Raw genomic sequence first — 14989 nt, 5'->3', positions numbered from 1 at the left:
GTTTACTTTGAATGAGATTATCACAATCTCATGACTCAAGTTATGAGTTTTGTGGGTTAAATCGGTTGACTAGGGTTTTTTAATTTTTTTTTGTAATTGATTTTTTTTTCAATTTCATTCTTCAATATTTGAATTAATTAAAAATTAAACTTCATAATTTATTTCGATTTGCTTTCTATAAGGTCATCTCGGTCTCATGACCTGAGTTAGGAGTTTGACGTGTTAAATCGGGCTGACTATGGTCTTTTTTTTTTCTTTTTGTAATTGACATTGTTTTTCAATTTCATCTTTCAATGTTGGATTGATTGAGAATTGAACTTCATAATTTTGTACTGATTTGCTTTCTATTGAGTTATTTTGTTCTCATGATCTATGTTTGACAAATTAATCCAGGTTGAGTTGAGTTTTTTTATCTTTTTTTTTTCAATTTCATTCTTCAACATTAAGTTGATTGATAATTAAGCTTCAATATGTTTTTTATTTGCATATAATGAGGTTATCACGGTCTTATGATCCGGGTTATGAATTTTACATGTTAACCTAACTTAACCAAAGCTGGTTCAATGTCAATCTTAATGTTTTTCTTTAAAATATATCATCTTAAATTTTTTTAGTCAAACTATATGTTTTTCTTTATTTATGTTGCTTTTAAACTTATCAAGTTAACCAAATCATATTGAATCAATATACCGGATCATATCAAATCAATATTTATATGATTTAATTTTTTTTCTTCATAAAAATACATTAATAATATCTAAATATTTTTTTAATTTTTTTCAAAAATAATTTTACCCGCAACATATCACAGGTAAATGATGAAATGCAAAGACTAATCAGAATTACTATGCTATCATATTTACTTGAAAAGCTTTACATACTCCATAAAATATGTATGTACAAATATTAAAATAAAAAACATTGGACTCTATAGTTTCATGCATTGATTGGTTACCAACCATAGTTTCCTGGAAGATACCAGAGGGGGAAACAAGTGCACCGCCCCTCTCTGTGTCTCGCCACATTACACCTCTATGCTTCAGCCACCTGTACTGTCCCCAGGTGTCCAAATGTTTCTGCATTTAAAAACTATCACAGACACCCCATTTCCCTCTTAATAACAACTTCAACTCCCCAACAATTGCTAACCTCCATGGCTAAGATTAAGAAGATCTTCACCAATATCCTAAGGCTCCTTGCCTTGGCTGCTACTGTTGTTGCAATTGTCTTCATGGTCACCAGCCATGACTCTGCTCAAGTCTTGAACTTAACATTCACTGTAAAATACAGCAACACACCTGTATTCAAGTAAGTTTAACGACTTCATCCGCTCTCTGCCCCGCCCCCGATTATTACCATCCTTTTTTCAGTGCATTTTTATATGAAGTAATGGTTTTATTGGTTTAAAATGTTGGCAAATAGGTACTTTGTGATTGCAGAGGCAATTGCAGGTGGATATATTGTTATATCCATCCTTCTCTCATTCAAAAGCCTGTTTTGGCGCTTACTTGTGATCCTAGATATGGTACGTAGCGATGAAAATTTCTTTTTTCTTTCTCTTTTATGTGCTTATTTTCATGAAAATATAAAGTTGTGAATTGTAATGGGACTTTGATTGTTATAGGTCACAACAGTGCTGCTGACATCAAGCATTTCTGCTGCGTTGGCAATAGCTCAGGTGGGCAAGAAAGGGAACACTCATGCTGGGTGGCTACCTGTTTGTGAACAAGTTCCTGATTTCTGTGACCAAGTGACTATAGCTCTTATTGCTGGTTTCGCTGCTGCAATAATTTACTTTGTGCTTCTTCTTTGTTCCCTCTATGTTGTCCTCAGTCCTATTTTTGTTGTAACGCCTTAGACAAGCTTCCTTGAGTGAAGACTAAAGCGTTTGTATCATGATTTGTTCTGGGGTCCTGTCGTTCACTTGCCTTTCTTATACAAGTTAAATGTATTTTACTTATGATCATTGTTATATATATACATGTATGTATGTATGTATGTATGTATGATCATAAGTTTAGAAGAATATGGATAATAGCCAAAACGTTTTCATATTTTTACTCTTATTATTTCTTACCTTTTACTTAGCACTCAGTCATGCTCTTTCATCCATGTTAGCTTTGACTCTTCAAACTCAAGATTTCCATCTTTATCCGACTCATCACTCAAGCAGTGGAAGAAAATGAGAGATTAAATATATTTGTTATTTATTTTCTTAAATATATTAAATCCATGAGAAAATGTGTTTTTAAAAATCTAAAATTTAATATAGATGGAAGTGTAAACTTGGATTTTATAAATAACATTCAATAATTTTTTTTTAATGAGAATTATGATTTAGACATGGAACTAATATATTATTATAACTCCTATATGTTGTGAAGTTTGCCCTTAACCTAAAAAAACAGGTCAAGCGACGCATCATTTGTTAAGATAGCCAACGTATGACTTGGTTTCTCTATATTTTATTTTTAATTATTATGGTGGTTAGAAAATTAGGGTTCATTTTTTTTTATTTAAAAACTCATTTTTTAATTTATTTTGACCCAAAACAACTAGAAAAAAACCTAAAAACCTTAGAAAACCCATAAATGATCTTAAAAAAAAACCTCAAAAACAATACAAAAACCCAAAATCATACCGAAATAAAAAATATTTCCAAGCTTAGATCTAGTTTTTTAGATAATTTCAAAGTGAAAACACACCTAAATAGAACTTCTTTTACCAAATAGAATCCTTTGATATCAAGATTGATTATTTTGGTGGCTAAAAATGGTTTCAACACGAATTTTCTCTTTATAACATTGAAATTCGGTGATTTCTCTTTTTTCTCTCTTAAAGCAGGAACTAAAAACAATAAAAATGAACTTTTATATCAAAATTGAATTGTAAAAATATTGAGGGATCAAATAAGTATAATTTAAAAGTTTGAGGATGAAAATAAAAAAAAATTAAATAATAAGTCTATAGTAAAATGTAAGAGAGTGAATGGTATTTATGTGCATAATATTTTAGCCACAACATTTAGAGTTTTGTGTAATACTTATATACACTTGCTTTCATCATTGGTAGCATAATAGCAAAAACATTAAAACTAAAAGCAAAATCCCTATAGCCACTAACATATTTTTCTATTCACCACTGATTATTTTTTTTCTTACTAACAAAAATTGCTTGCTTTTGAAGTGGAGGTATTTTGATATTTTTATATGGTATTGATCTGGATAATTTAATCTAAATTTAATGATCCGGTCAAAACTTGAAATCTAGAGTTTGAATTGGGCCGGATCTAAAAATTATAATCGAAATACTTTCTTTTCATGTATTAATATCATATCATCATATTAAAATGATTTAAAAAACTAAAAAAAATATTATTTTTTTTAAAATACGGCTGGTGAGCTTAATATGAAAAAAAGAGAGTAAATTAAACAGAATAAAAAAGAAAGATTAAGGGCTAAAATGTGACCTTTCTCAAATAAGAAAACGTTTCCCCACCCCCGAAATTGCATTGAATAACACACTAGCAGTTCCAAGGCGAACTTTTATGGAGATTAAACAACACCATAAGCATCCACATTCTCCAGCTTACAATTTACTTCTCCAAGCAGGACCACGTCTCAAACTTCTTCACCAAGTCCACGCCCATGTAATTGTCTCAGGCTATGGTTGCAGCCGATTCCTTCTTACTAAGCTTCTCAATTTAGCTTGCGCTGCTGGCTCCATTAGCTACACGCGTCAAATCTTTCTCATTGTCCCAAATCCAGATTCTTTTCTCTTCACTTCCCTTATCAGATCCACCTCCAAATTCCACAACTTCTCTGTTTATTCCCTTTACTTCTATACCCGCATGGTCCTTTTTAATGTTGCACCTTCAAATTATACTTTTACGAGCGTGATTAAATCTTGTGCTGATTTATTGGCTCTGAGACATGGGAGGATTGTTCATGGTCGTGTTTTGGTTAATGGGTTTGGATCGGATGTGTATGTTCAAACTGCTTTGGTGTCTTTTTATGGAAAGTGTGGTGTTTTGTGCAATGCGAGGAAGGTGTTTGATAAAATGCGTGACAGGAGTGTTGTGACGTGGAATTCGATGATCTCGGGGTATGAGCAAAATGGGTTTGCTAAAGAGGCAATTAGATTGTTTGACCGAATGAAGGAAGTGGGTGTTGAACCGAATTCGGCCACGTTTGTGAGTGTTTTATCCGCTTGTGCTCATTTGGGTGCATTTATTTTAGGGTGTTGGGTGCATGAGTATGCTGTTGGGAATGGTTTGGATTTGAATGTAGTGCTTGGCACTTCGTTGATTAATATGTATACAAGGTGTGGGAATGTGAGTAAAGCGAGGGAGGTTTTTGATTCGATGAAGGAAAGGAATGTAGTGGCTTGGACGGCAATGATTTCCGGGTATGGAACAAATGGTTATGGTAGCCAAGCAGTCGAGTTGTTTCATGAAATGAGAAGAAATGGATTGCTTCCTAATAGTATCACATTTGTTGCTGTTTTGTCAGCATGCGCTCATGCGGGGTTAGTGAATGAAGGGCGCCGGGTGTTTGAAAGCATGCGAGAAGAGTATCGTTTGGTGCCTGAAGTGGAGCATCATGTTTGCTTGGTTGATATGCTTGGTCGTGCTGGACTTCTCGATGAAGCATACAATTTTATCAAAGAAATTCATGAAGAGCCAGCACCTGCTATTTGGACAGCGATGCTTGGAGCTTGCAAGATGCATAAGAATTTTGGCCTTGGAGCTCAAGTTGCTGAGCATCTCTTAGCTTCTGAACCAGAAAATCCAGCTCATTATGTGATCCTCTCAAATATATATGCTCTGGCAGGCAGAATGGACCAAGTTGAAATGGTTAGAGACAATATGATTCGAAAATGCTACAAGAAACAAGTTGGCTATAGTACAATAGAATTGGATCGTAAGACTTATTTATTTAGCATGGGGGACAAGTCTCACACTGAGACAAATGAAATTTATCATTATCTAGATCAGTTAATGCGGAAGTGTAGAGAAGCTGGTTATGTGACAGTATCCGATTCAGTTATGCATGAATTGGAAGAGGAGGAGAGAGAATGTGCACTTGGATACCATAGTGAGAAGCTTGCGATAGCATTTGGGTTGTTGAAAACCAGCCGTGGGACTGTTATTAGGATTGTGAAGAACCTTCGAATGTGTGAAGATTGTCATTCTGCCATTAAATATATTTCGGTTATCTCCAATAGAGAGATTATTGTTCGTGATAAGCTGCGCTTCCACCACTTCAAGAATGGCTCATGTTCTTGTCTGGATTATTGGTGAAGACTCCTTTTGGCATCTTTGAACCAGTACGAAACAAATATCATCTAGTTGTGCTTTGATGTATCACCCAAAAATAGACTTGGAGACGCATCAAGATTTAACTGGTCAATAGGAGTCCCGTGTTGTGGTTCAGAAAAGCAAAAACATTCATGATGGGCATCGATTGCTCATTTTTCAGCCTGGATCCTCTTGATTAAGACATGAATCATTGTAGACATGGGGGATGAAGGGATCATCACCAAATTCATTTGCACAATAGCTGCCTTATTTCCTGAAATGTTGTCATTAAGCTATTACTATTTGGATCATCCCGCAAGAAGCTACAAATCTTTCAGTGTTCTTTGATAAATACCAAGGCACACTGGCAGCAGAAAAACAGTGCTTTTCATTATGTGGTTAGTAATCTAAGGAATTGCATCAGCAGAGAATACAAGAGTAATAAGAAAAAGAACAAGAAGCCGAACCATCAATTGTCCATTTAGCTTTAGAAGTGTGATCTTGTAAGATTATCACATATGGAAAACTCTGGTGAATTCAATTTCTTTTTAAGAAAATCAGTTGGTACAGTTCTCAAAGGTAACAAATGTGAAAAGATTTGCCTGGATATCTGCAGCATTTGGCAGAACAGTGTTTTGCAGCCCATTCTTTTCAGCGAAGAGGACTGGCTGCATGATGCGCCTGCAAGAAGACATCTGCCGCAAGCAATTCTCTAATCATAAACATAAACATTCAAATAGAAATCATAATGTTTATGATCATACAACTTCATAATTTTCACGATCAAATAATTATTTAAGGAAAGTTACTGCGGCCATTTGTCCGGTCTTGCTTTATCTTGGGATATGCAGCTTTGCAAAACTGCAAATCATGGTTGGTGAAAGTCCAGAGTCCTCAATTATCAAAGAAACAAATCCCGGTCATCCTTACCACCCTCACACTATCAATCAAATATCAACCCGTCTTTACTGCTGCTACAGATAGAGAGCAATGACTCTGAAAATGCGGTAGAAAAACTATGATTAGGGGGGTGAAATAACAAGAACAGCCCCACTTTATATGCCTAGTCAATGAGAATTTTCTTTTTCTAAGTGAAAATGTAGGCCAGGAAGAAATAAATTTAGCGTAGCTCTTTGGCTGTTAAGACTTAAGAGTTGAATTTGACAAGGGGTGTGAAAAACGTTGATGGTATTTTATAATTTGCATCGACAATAAAAATATATTGCATAAAAACATCATTTTTTTCTTCTGTTGGTTGCGGGCAATTTGGAGTCTGGAGAACCAAACATAGTAAGAATTTCAGGCCATGCAAGCTGCTTTGACAATGTTCCATAGGAAATTTAAAAAAGCAGTGACACCATCACTATAAAATCATTTACACACCAATCCAAATTTTATTTTATTATTCAAAGTTTTGCAGTCTGCGCAACTCACAATACATTATTGTTTTTTGAGAATATGTATTTGACTGAAAATCACCAAGAACACGTTGATATCATACAGAATTACAAATACAGGAGGAATGCCTTGCTATGCCCATTCATTTCTCTTGCTCAATGAATTGGCTGCAATCAATTCCTTTACCAGAAAATGCCTCCACAAGCTTTGAGAAGAGCTTTCCTAGCATGATTTTGAACCCTGTAGAAGCACCCTTTTGATTTGCATGCCGGGTCTTTCCACTGTCAGGTGCAATCGCCACCGGAGCTCCTTCCAGATATGATTTACAAGACGATAGAATATTCTGGGAACGTTCACTTAAGTGCTCCTCCATGAGGGCCTCAAAATGCTGTAACAGGACATTGACACAATTAATCCTGATAGTAAACAGCTTTCTTTTACCGTGTTTCTACAGTATTCATAGGGGGGAAAGGGAAAGTTTGAGGAAATAACAGGATATGGAAGTCCAGAATCCCGTAAATCTCACATAAATAGTTTAATGAAGAATTTTCTTGTAAACATAATATGGACACTCGATCATCATGATATACAGTACTTGAAAACGCATTTATTGTTGAAAGTGTTGACTCCACCCTGCGATTTTGGAAATGAAGGTGCCTTTTCAAGGACCATGCCAAATTCATCTATGGGATCTAAGCACCCCCATAATATTAGACTAATCCAAAAGTAACGAGTAGTAGTCAACAAAGCAGCAGTTGGCTTTCTAATGATATAATGATTATTATCTCAAAGACAACTATCATCATAGTCATTACTAAAATTGATGCAGCAGTGGATCCAGAGTAATTTTGAAACCAGAAATGTTTATTTTACCTTTGGTGGTTGGCGAATAAGGTAAAGCATGGACTTCCATGTCATAAGGAATGCCTTTTCATTATAGCTTATAGAGTTTTTCTCTCCCTCAGCTCTCCCTATCTGCTTATCATACCCAGCTTCGTTGAAGTATGGTTTTTCATTAAGCACAAGGGCCTGGAGGGAGAGAAGAACTTGGAGAATACTGGAGTTTTCTGGATTCCATACTTCAGAGCCTGAGCCTGTCCATGTGTTGAGGAGACTGAGACAGATTTTTCCAGACTCGTACAAATTCGGATTGACTCGAAGTCCACCAGAGCGATAATGCACCGACTGCACGAGAGATTACATTGACCAAAGGTAAGTTTCTTGTAAAAAATGAATGCATCCTCATTCATACAAGTAGATATACAGTTAAAAGAAAAAAAAATACAGAATTCTAAATAGGATACCCTAATTTTAAAAAATTGATGTCCCTTTGAACAATGGCACTGCATAGTAAACAACTTATATAGATCATGTTGTCTTTGAACCCTGCCTGATTTGCAGCCATTTACTCAAGCAGCTCTAGAGTGTAAAAGCTTTGGAGCTTCAGATTAACTTACAGGTGGATCCTGAGGATACTCCGGTGGAAGAAATATATCGAAAAAGAACAGCCCATCATGATATGGAGTTCCATTTGAACCAACAATGGCTGCCCGAAGGAGATCCATTCTATCCTCATAGACGCGGACGTAGATTGACTCTGTTCAAGTAACCAAAGGTCTTAGAAATGATGCAAAAGTTGAACAACGAACCTCTTCACAAAATAACTTACCAGGAAGATTCTTTTCTAGAACACTCCATTCCTGTTGAACTTTCTTCAACCAACCTCTTTTCACCTGTGTAGAGAAAAAGCAGAAAGCATATGATTGATTATTCCTGTTGACCACTAAGTTTACGGGAAAATGAAGTCAAGTTTCTGACCTGAGACAATGCCAGTGCATTGCCTTCACCATCAAGAAAGTAGTGGTCAGAGCAATCAACAACCATATCAAATCGTTTGAACTGTTCTGAACTATTGCTGGCAGATGAAGATCGATGTTCTTTTCTTTCCTGATCATCATTGGCTTCTGGCTTTAAATTTGTCCCTTCAAATCTCAGGATGTCACCTGCTACTGAAGGTTGCAACTCCATGCACGGATCACAAGTTTCCAGCTTTTCTTTCTCCTCAGGTGTCTTGGATCGATTTCCATCTTCAGAAAAAGAGTGAGATGCTATTGGGCCAGACACTGATGTGGAACCAAAGGATCCAAATATACCTTCTGTAATCCTTGAGAAAAATCCAAGAGTGAATTCAGGAAGGGAAAAGGAACTAGACTCCCGTGGGCACTTAGCGTTCTCATTGCCAAAGCAAATGGAATTTAGCGAGTCCTGAGAATGTAACTATTCTTCAGCTCAAATTTTCATAGGAGATGAAGATGCACATGATACAATAAGCTTTATCAAACCAAAACATTAATTTAGAGCCTACTTATGTTTCATTGATTTCTTTTCCCATCAGTTTATTAAGCAATCAAAATGGGCATTAAGCTGAGTGAGTTTTTAGTAGTACAGAATATTTTTGTGCTATTCAGCAGATTAATCCTAGATGTCTCTATACTTCAAAACTCAACAGATCATTCACCAGAATTGTAACAGCTGAAACATGTCGCAAAACTGAAACCCTGGATTTGGCATAAGCCATTTCAGAAGTCCATAGCTCCAGACTCGACATGCAAGTTGCTTAAATTCATTTCAGAATGTTATCACCCATATAAAACTCCCAAAACTGGAGAGCAACTCTATTTTCTTGTTACAAGAGGGGGGGGGGGGGTGGTGAATTTACCTTTCCTTTCAGGATTGAAAATTGTTCGTCATGATCAACCGTCTCTTTATTCACTTCCTCTTCACGTTGTTCATGTTGCATGATTGTTTCGGCTGAAACTTCACATCTATCAATTCGAAAAATGTGATTAGGTGAAACCTGTAACAATGCCCAACATGGTATTTAAGATTGATGCTTCAATCAATCTCCTCAGCAATGAATGAAGAACAAAAGGCAGAGAGTTTTTTAAAAGCTGATTTCAGAAGATGAATTACGCCCTACATTCTAAGTAACTAGAATATTTAACTGGTCTTCGAAACTGAGATTATCCTAACACAAATATAAATCCTGCTGATATATGTCAAAAGGAAAAGCAAAAGAAATTCAAAATACTGACCCCAAAACTAGACCTGTATCCAAAAGTGCTCGATAAATTAATTTCCTTTTTTAAGTCAGACCATAATGTGAATATCACTAGGAGCAGGGTGGGGAGAACTAACCCAAGTAACCTGCTGGCCCTATTTTTATGGCTCATCTAGGATTCTGCCGAAAGCTCAATAATGGTCTCCTCTCTAAAAGAACAAGACAATTTCCTATAAGTAGCAGTGCAAAGTCCAAACAACTCTTAGTCCAGTGGCTGCCGGGTGGGTTGCAGGTTTACGACATAAGCAGCAAGATCTGTAATGAGTAACGAGGATAAGGAAATATGCATGTTCTAGATAGTAATAACCAGACTAACTAGAGCATACATTGCCAGTTGCACTCTTGTTTTTTCATAAAAAATTCAGAATTAGCCTTTGGATCTTGTGTAACTTCCATTCTATCACCCCTTGTTCTGTAACACAAAGCACAACTTACAACTGATGATAGAGAAATGAAGTGAACTACACCTTCTACATGTGTCCAAGACAGTGCAAACTCATCATGGACTCTCAAATGCCTACTAAAACTGGAAAATGGTAAATCAATTAACAAAATAATAATATTATTTCAGATGAAGAATGAAAATGGCTAGAGCTCGCACCTTGGTTTTGAGACTAGAAGCCCATGTCACCTCAACATCACCATCTTCAAAACCTGTCACACAGCCGATACAGGACAAGTAATCAACCTGATCTTTACCATGGTCACTGCCTTCAAGAGCAGCATCCGCACCCATTCCAGAGTCTCTGTTCAAGTGATCTTTATTAGCTTGATCCAAATTTTTAAATACAATATCCCCATAAGAGAAGGAGTATTCAGGGTGTTCAACCAGTTCATAAGCACTAACAGTTTCCTCAATCTGGTCACTTCCTACAATGTCAGCCTGGTTCACTCCAAAGGATTTCCATTTCACCTTAACAATCTGTTCCTTTGCATCCACGCAATTCACAAAACCCCATTTTTGGTTTCCTGAAACATATGGATCATCACAAGCACCCTTGTCTAGTACGAATTGCCCAGGCCAGAAATCATAAGCGTTGACAATGTTTACAGGGAGCAGAGACTTTGAATCCAATCCCTGCGAGCAACTACCGTCCTGCCACACAACATTGACAATGGTTTTTGTCTTCACAATAACAAATATATCCTGAAACATTGGAGAGGGGTTCCATCCCGTAAACCCCTGGCCCCTCTTCCTGTCCTTTTCGATGATCTCAATGATAGATGCATCAAAAAGTATCCGCTCCTTCCCACCCGTACAATCAGCCAAAGGAAGCATACACCAGTCACCAAGTTGCCAATTTTCATGCAAAAAGCATGACAACAAATTAAGTTTTTTTGCATCCTGCAAACGCTGAGGAGCGGGCAAACTCAAATCACTACCAACAAGAGCACAGGCAAGCCAATCTACATACACCAAACCTGCTTTTACAGCAGAAACAGTCCCTACATCCTGATTTTCATTCCAAGCTCCACATAACCATGTAGCTGATTTAGACAGCGCTGAGAGCCTGATCTGCACTCTCTGTCCTGGATAATAAGGATGCATCGAATCTTCAAGTATGTTGGGAGAAATTGGCGAGAGCTTTTCTTGATCCACTGCAGTGACCTCACAAAATGTCCCATCATCAAAAATGACACTGACAGATTCAATAACTTCATCAACCCTTCCTATCCAGGGTCCGTGAACCACATAATCTCCCACTGAAATGGAACGAATCTTCAAAAGCTTCTTTGAATCAACATCTTTTATGATTCTTCCATGACTACTTTCCAAGTTGACGATCATATTGACATTTTCAACTCTGCCCATCTGTCCAGATGGATCGGTCGCAGAACAAACAACGTCTCCATGTATGAAGCCCCTCTCAAATGAGAGGAAATCATCAACTTTCCCTATGCTTTCCTCCAGACTAGAGAGAATGTTGCTTGCCCTCCCGCAATACAGAAAATCAAGTTCTTCTATGTCCTCACTGCTACTGTAATTTCCACTGAAACTTTCCCAATCAGAGTCATTAGGAAGCATATCCATCGCGTACACCTATATAAATAAACTTCAGCTCTGAGACAAGAACAACATGATGATTTAAGGTAATAATAATCCAAAAATGCAAATTTAACAAATAAGTTGAAAAAAAAGAGACATGAGTAGTGAGGAAGAAGAGAGAAGTACCGTTCAATTAACACTTTTTTCAAGCAACTGTCCAAGAGCAGCGCCTGTAAGTCTACGATAAACACACTGGCAGTGGATAACCAAATGGTTGTGTGCCAGAGGATCGAACTAGAGGTGGAAATAATGTGGAATGGGTTGAACAGTTATGTATTTTCTCAATCAATGCTGAGGATCAATATAGATATCCCAACAAGATATCCTAACCTTTAAAGGCAGAGATGACGTTCGAAACACCAAAAATTTTCCTTAATGGGATAACAGGAAGAACTTCCTAATGCCAAAGGAGATTTTCCCTACAGGGATAACAGGAGTCGACGAGGACTCCAAATGCCAAAGGAGATTTGCCCAACAAATGGACTGAAGCTTCCGCAAGAAGAAACTTCCAAAGAAGATGATGCACAACTGTTGCAGATAGGAGTGAAGCTCAACAGAGAAAAAAGAATTCAATGCCAAAGAAGATCTTCTCTTCACATGGAGGGGAATTCTTGGTGGATGATGATAGATTACAGCTATCTGAAGTATCAACTCTACTCGAATATTCACTTTCAGGTGAATTTCCTAGCGAGAGAAACTTCAGTTACTTTGCCAAAAGGGATTTGCCCTAATTAAGAGCTTAATCTCAAAGTTTAAATACTACTACCGTCTACCAACTCTTAAAAACTAATAAAATTTGCTTCTTTTGGGAAGCAGATTTATATTGCCAAAGAAGATTTGCCCTGTTCAAGCCAAACTTTCTGCCAGGTTGATCTAGTGCCAATTGCCAAAACCTCATGAAACGTACTCAGCTAAACGGATTAAGAACATAAGACCAGGTCAACCAGACAGACTTCTTGCAGCTTAACTTGATTCAAGGAAACTTGATCATGTGCTCAATGATATCTCAAAACAGAACTCTCTCATAGCCATCTGTAGTTGCCAAAAGTAAGCCCTTTTGCATATAGTTCAGGTTCTCCATGCAACCTGCAAGAACAAAACCTATAGTTAATATTATATAAAGAAAATATAAGCCCATAAATGAAGTCACGAAAAGGTAAACTTTTTCTCAAAGAATTTAGTTATGTAAAAGTAGGAAAATCCAAAACAAGGCAGGCACAAATGTTTAAAAGACAGGTTTGAAACATGATGGATGAATTTTTCTGCCTATCGTAGCCATACTTTCTCATGAGTGAAAGCCCTTTTAAAAAAAGAATATTAATTCCAAAAAACAGAAATCTACCCCCATTCTGAAAGAAAGAACTCTTCGATTCAATTTTATGTACCATGCTTCATGAAAACATACATAAATTCACATACACGGGCAGATATATTGACACAGAGCAAAAGTATAGAAATATGGAAAACGTTAGCCCCATGTTGAATATATCCTAAAGAAAGAATCAAATCGCCTAAACTATGTTTCTCTGCATATTCCCAGGACAACTTCCTTCAATAACAGTATCATAAAGTAACAACTAACAACATAAATAAAACTATATAAAGCACATATGCACCTTCTAAACATCTGAAGGAATTGGATTCCATCAAAAGCCAACAAAGGAATCGGATTCCAAATCCCAAAGCAATTCAAAACAATATGATATGTGAAAAAAAAAATGAAAAACTAACCTCAAATAACAAGAACCAACAATCCACACCGCAGTTCTTAAGACCTCCAAAACATATAACAATGCATCAACCCCACCATGAGGCATAGCATAAATGCACATTCTGTATGCATGCGTGCATGTAAAATAAAAAGAAGAAAAGAAAAGAGAGAGAGAGAGAGAGTTTAAGAGAAAAGTACCATTTGAAGCTTCTATGCATCACAGGAGCCATGCGTACAAACTATCACCACCAGTCCAGCACCACCAAGAAAACCACAGAAAGTATTACGTAAGACAATCAAAAGAGGTCAACCAAGTCATAACTCGCCAATAAAAACAAGTTCTTTAACTTTTCTCAGGCACCAAGGAAAGAAGAAGAAGAAGAAGAAGAAGAAGCTTTAAGTTACTGGGAAATCAGAGAATTCAGTAAGGACGTCCGCTCTGAATCACACACATCAAGCCATAAACAGAACTGGAGAACATTGCACAAATACAGAGACAGTGAGTGGAGAAAGAAAAGGAAACAAGGGGTCAGTTTCTTTATCTCTCTAGAATTTAGTTGGTAAGTGTTTAAGGCTGTTTTGGTTTGTTTCTCTCTCCGGAATCTGAAACGTTGGAGGTTTTTTCTGAGTGCTTAAATTTTCAGTCCCGTCCAATACGAAATAGAGACTGCTATCGCGGAATATATACCATCAGTATCAGACACAAACACTCTGCGGAACTCCCAAGAGAAAGAGTGAACTAAAACAGTTAAATGACTGGAATCACTAATTTGCCCTTTTCATGTGTTTGTTTGAAGGTTCCTATCAAGCAAATAAACATTAATTCGCCTTTAGGGATAATTCAGTGTCAAAATATAGAAAATCTTTCTTTAACTCAAAGTCGTTGAAAGGAGAGGGAAAAGAATTCATTATGATTTGATGTCTTAGAGAGAAGAAGTATTTGATAAATACGTGAAGATTAAATAAAATATTTTGAATATTATTAAAATGGACGAATAAGAGTAAAAATGTAAGATTGTCTACTGTTAATTGATAAATTAAAGTGTGTGAAACTCCATTGATAGTGGAGTAATTGCTTGAGGTTGCATTGAGGTTTTTTGTTTTTTTTTTAATGCCAACGAGATAGAGTCCTTCCTTTATAATAGTCTCCCATCACTCAAGTTTCTTCCACTAATGTTATGCTGACTTTCTAATTGTGCCTTGTCGGATTCCATATTCAAGCAAAATCTGGGTAAGCCAGTCGGCAAAGTTGAAGTTTTACAACTTGTTTTCTTTTTGAAAAAAAAAATATTTTTTTATTTTAAGTTAATTATTTTTTTAATTTCAGACTATGATATTAAAAATAAATTTTAAAAAATAAATAAAATATTATTTTAATATATTTTAAATAATAAACATTACTCTATATATATA

The 14989-nt window shown here is 36.3% G+C and overlaps 3 protein-coding genes across 5 annotated transcripts; 2 read left to right on the top strand and 1 right to left on the bottom strand.

Annotated features, from left to right (window-relative positions):
• Positions 1-1063: 1063 nt before the first annotated feature.
• LOC133698390 (CASP-like protein 1C3) lies at positions 1064-2054 on the top strand. Its single transcript, XM_062121290.1, has 3 exons — positions 1064-1308; positions 1423-1525; positions 1625-2054. Exons 1-3 carry the CDS (start codon positions 1154-1156, stop codon positions 1856-1858), a joined length of 492 nt encoding a protein of 163 aa, XP_061977274.1. The 5' UTR covers positions 1064-1153; the 3' UTR covers positions 1859-2054.
• A 1421-nt stretch (positions 2055-3475) lies between these two features.
• Positions 3476-5856, top strand: LOC133698919 (pentatricopeptide repeat-containing protein At2g33760-like). Its single transcript, XM_062122030.1, has one exon. It carries the CDS (start codon positions 3548-3550, stop codon positions 5300-5302), a length of 1755 nt encoding a protein of 584 aa, XP_061978014.1. The 5' UTR covers positions 3476-3547; the 3' UTR covers positions 5303-5856.
• Positions 5857-6673: 817 nt separating this feature from the next.
• Positions 6674-14246, bottom strand: LOC133698877 (probable ubiquitin-conjugating enzyme E2 24). Of its 3 annotated transcripts, none has more exons than XM_062121977.1 (9): positions 13775-14246; positions 11992-12951; positions 10420-11880; positions 9417-9554; positions 8516-8962; positions 8367-8430; positions 8155-8294; positions 7571-7882; positions 6674-7085 (listed from the first exon to the last, which is right to left on the bottom strand). In XM_062121977.1, the coding sequence occupies exons 3-9, from the start codon at positions 11848-11850 to the stop codon at positions 6840-6842; spliced, it is 2778 nt and encodes a 925-aa protein (XP_061977961.1). In that variant the 5' UTR covers positions 11851-11880; positions 11992-12951; positions 13775-14246; the 3' UTR covers positions 6674-6839. The 3 variants fall into 3 exon arrangements, with proteins under 3 accessions (XP_061977961.1, XP_061977963.1, XP_061977962.1); XM_062121979.1 differs by having other exon boundaries at positions 10420-11859; XM_062121978.1 differs by lacking the exon at positions 13775-14246 and adding an exon at positions 13208-13624.
• Positions 14247-14989: the final 743 nt, after the last annotated feature.

The sequence above is a fragment of the Populus nigra genome, chromosome 7 (assembly GCF_951802175.1).
Source record: "Populus nigra chromosome 7, ddPopNigr1.1, whole genome shotgun sequence".
NCBI lineage: Eukaryota > Viridiplantae > Streptophyta > Magnoliopsida > Malpighiales > Salicaceae > Populus > Populus nigra.
Note: the sequence above shows the minus strand (reverse complement) of the source record. Positions and strands in the feature narration are given on the sequence as shown.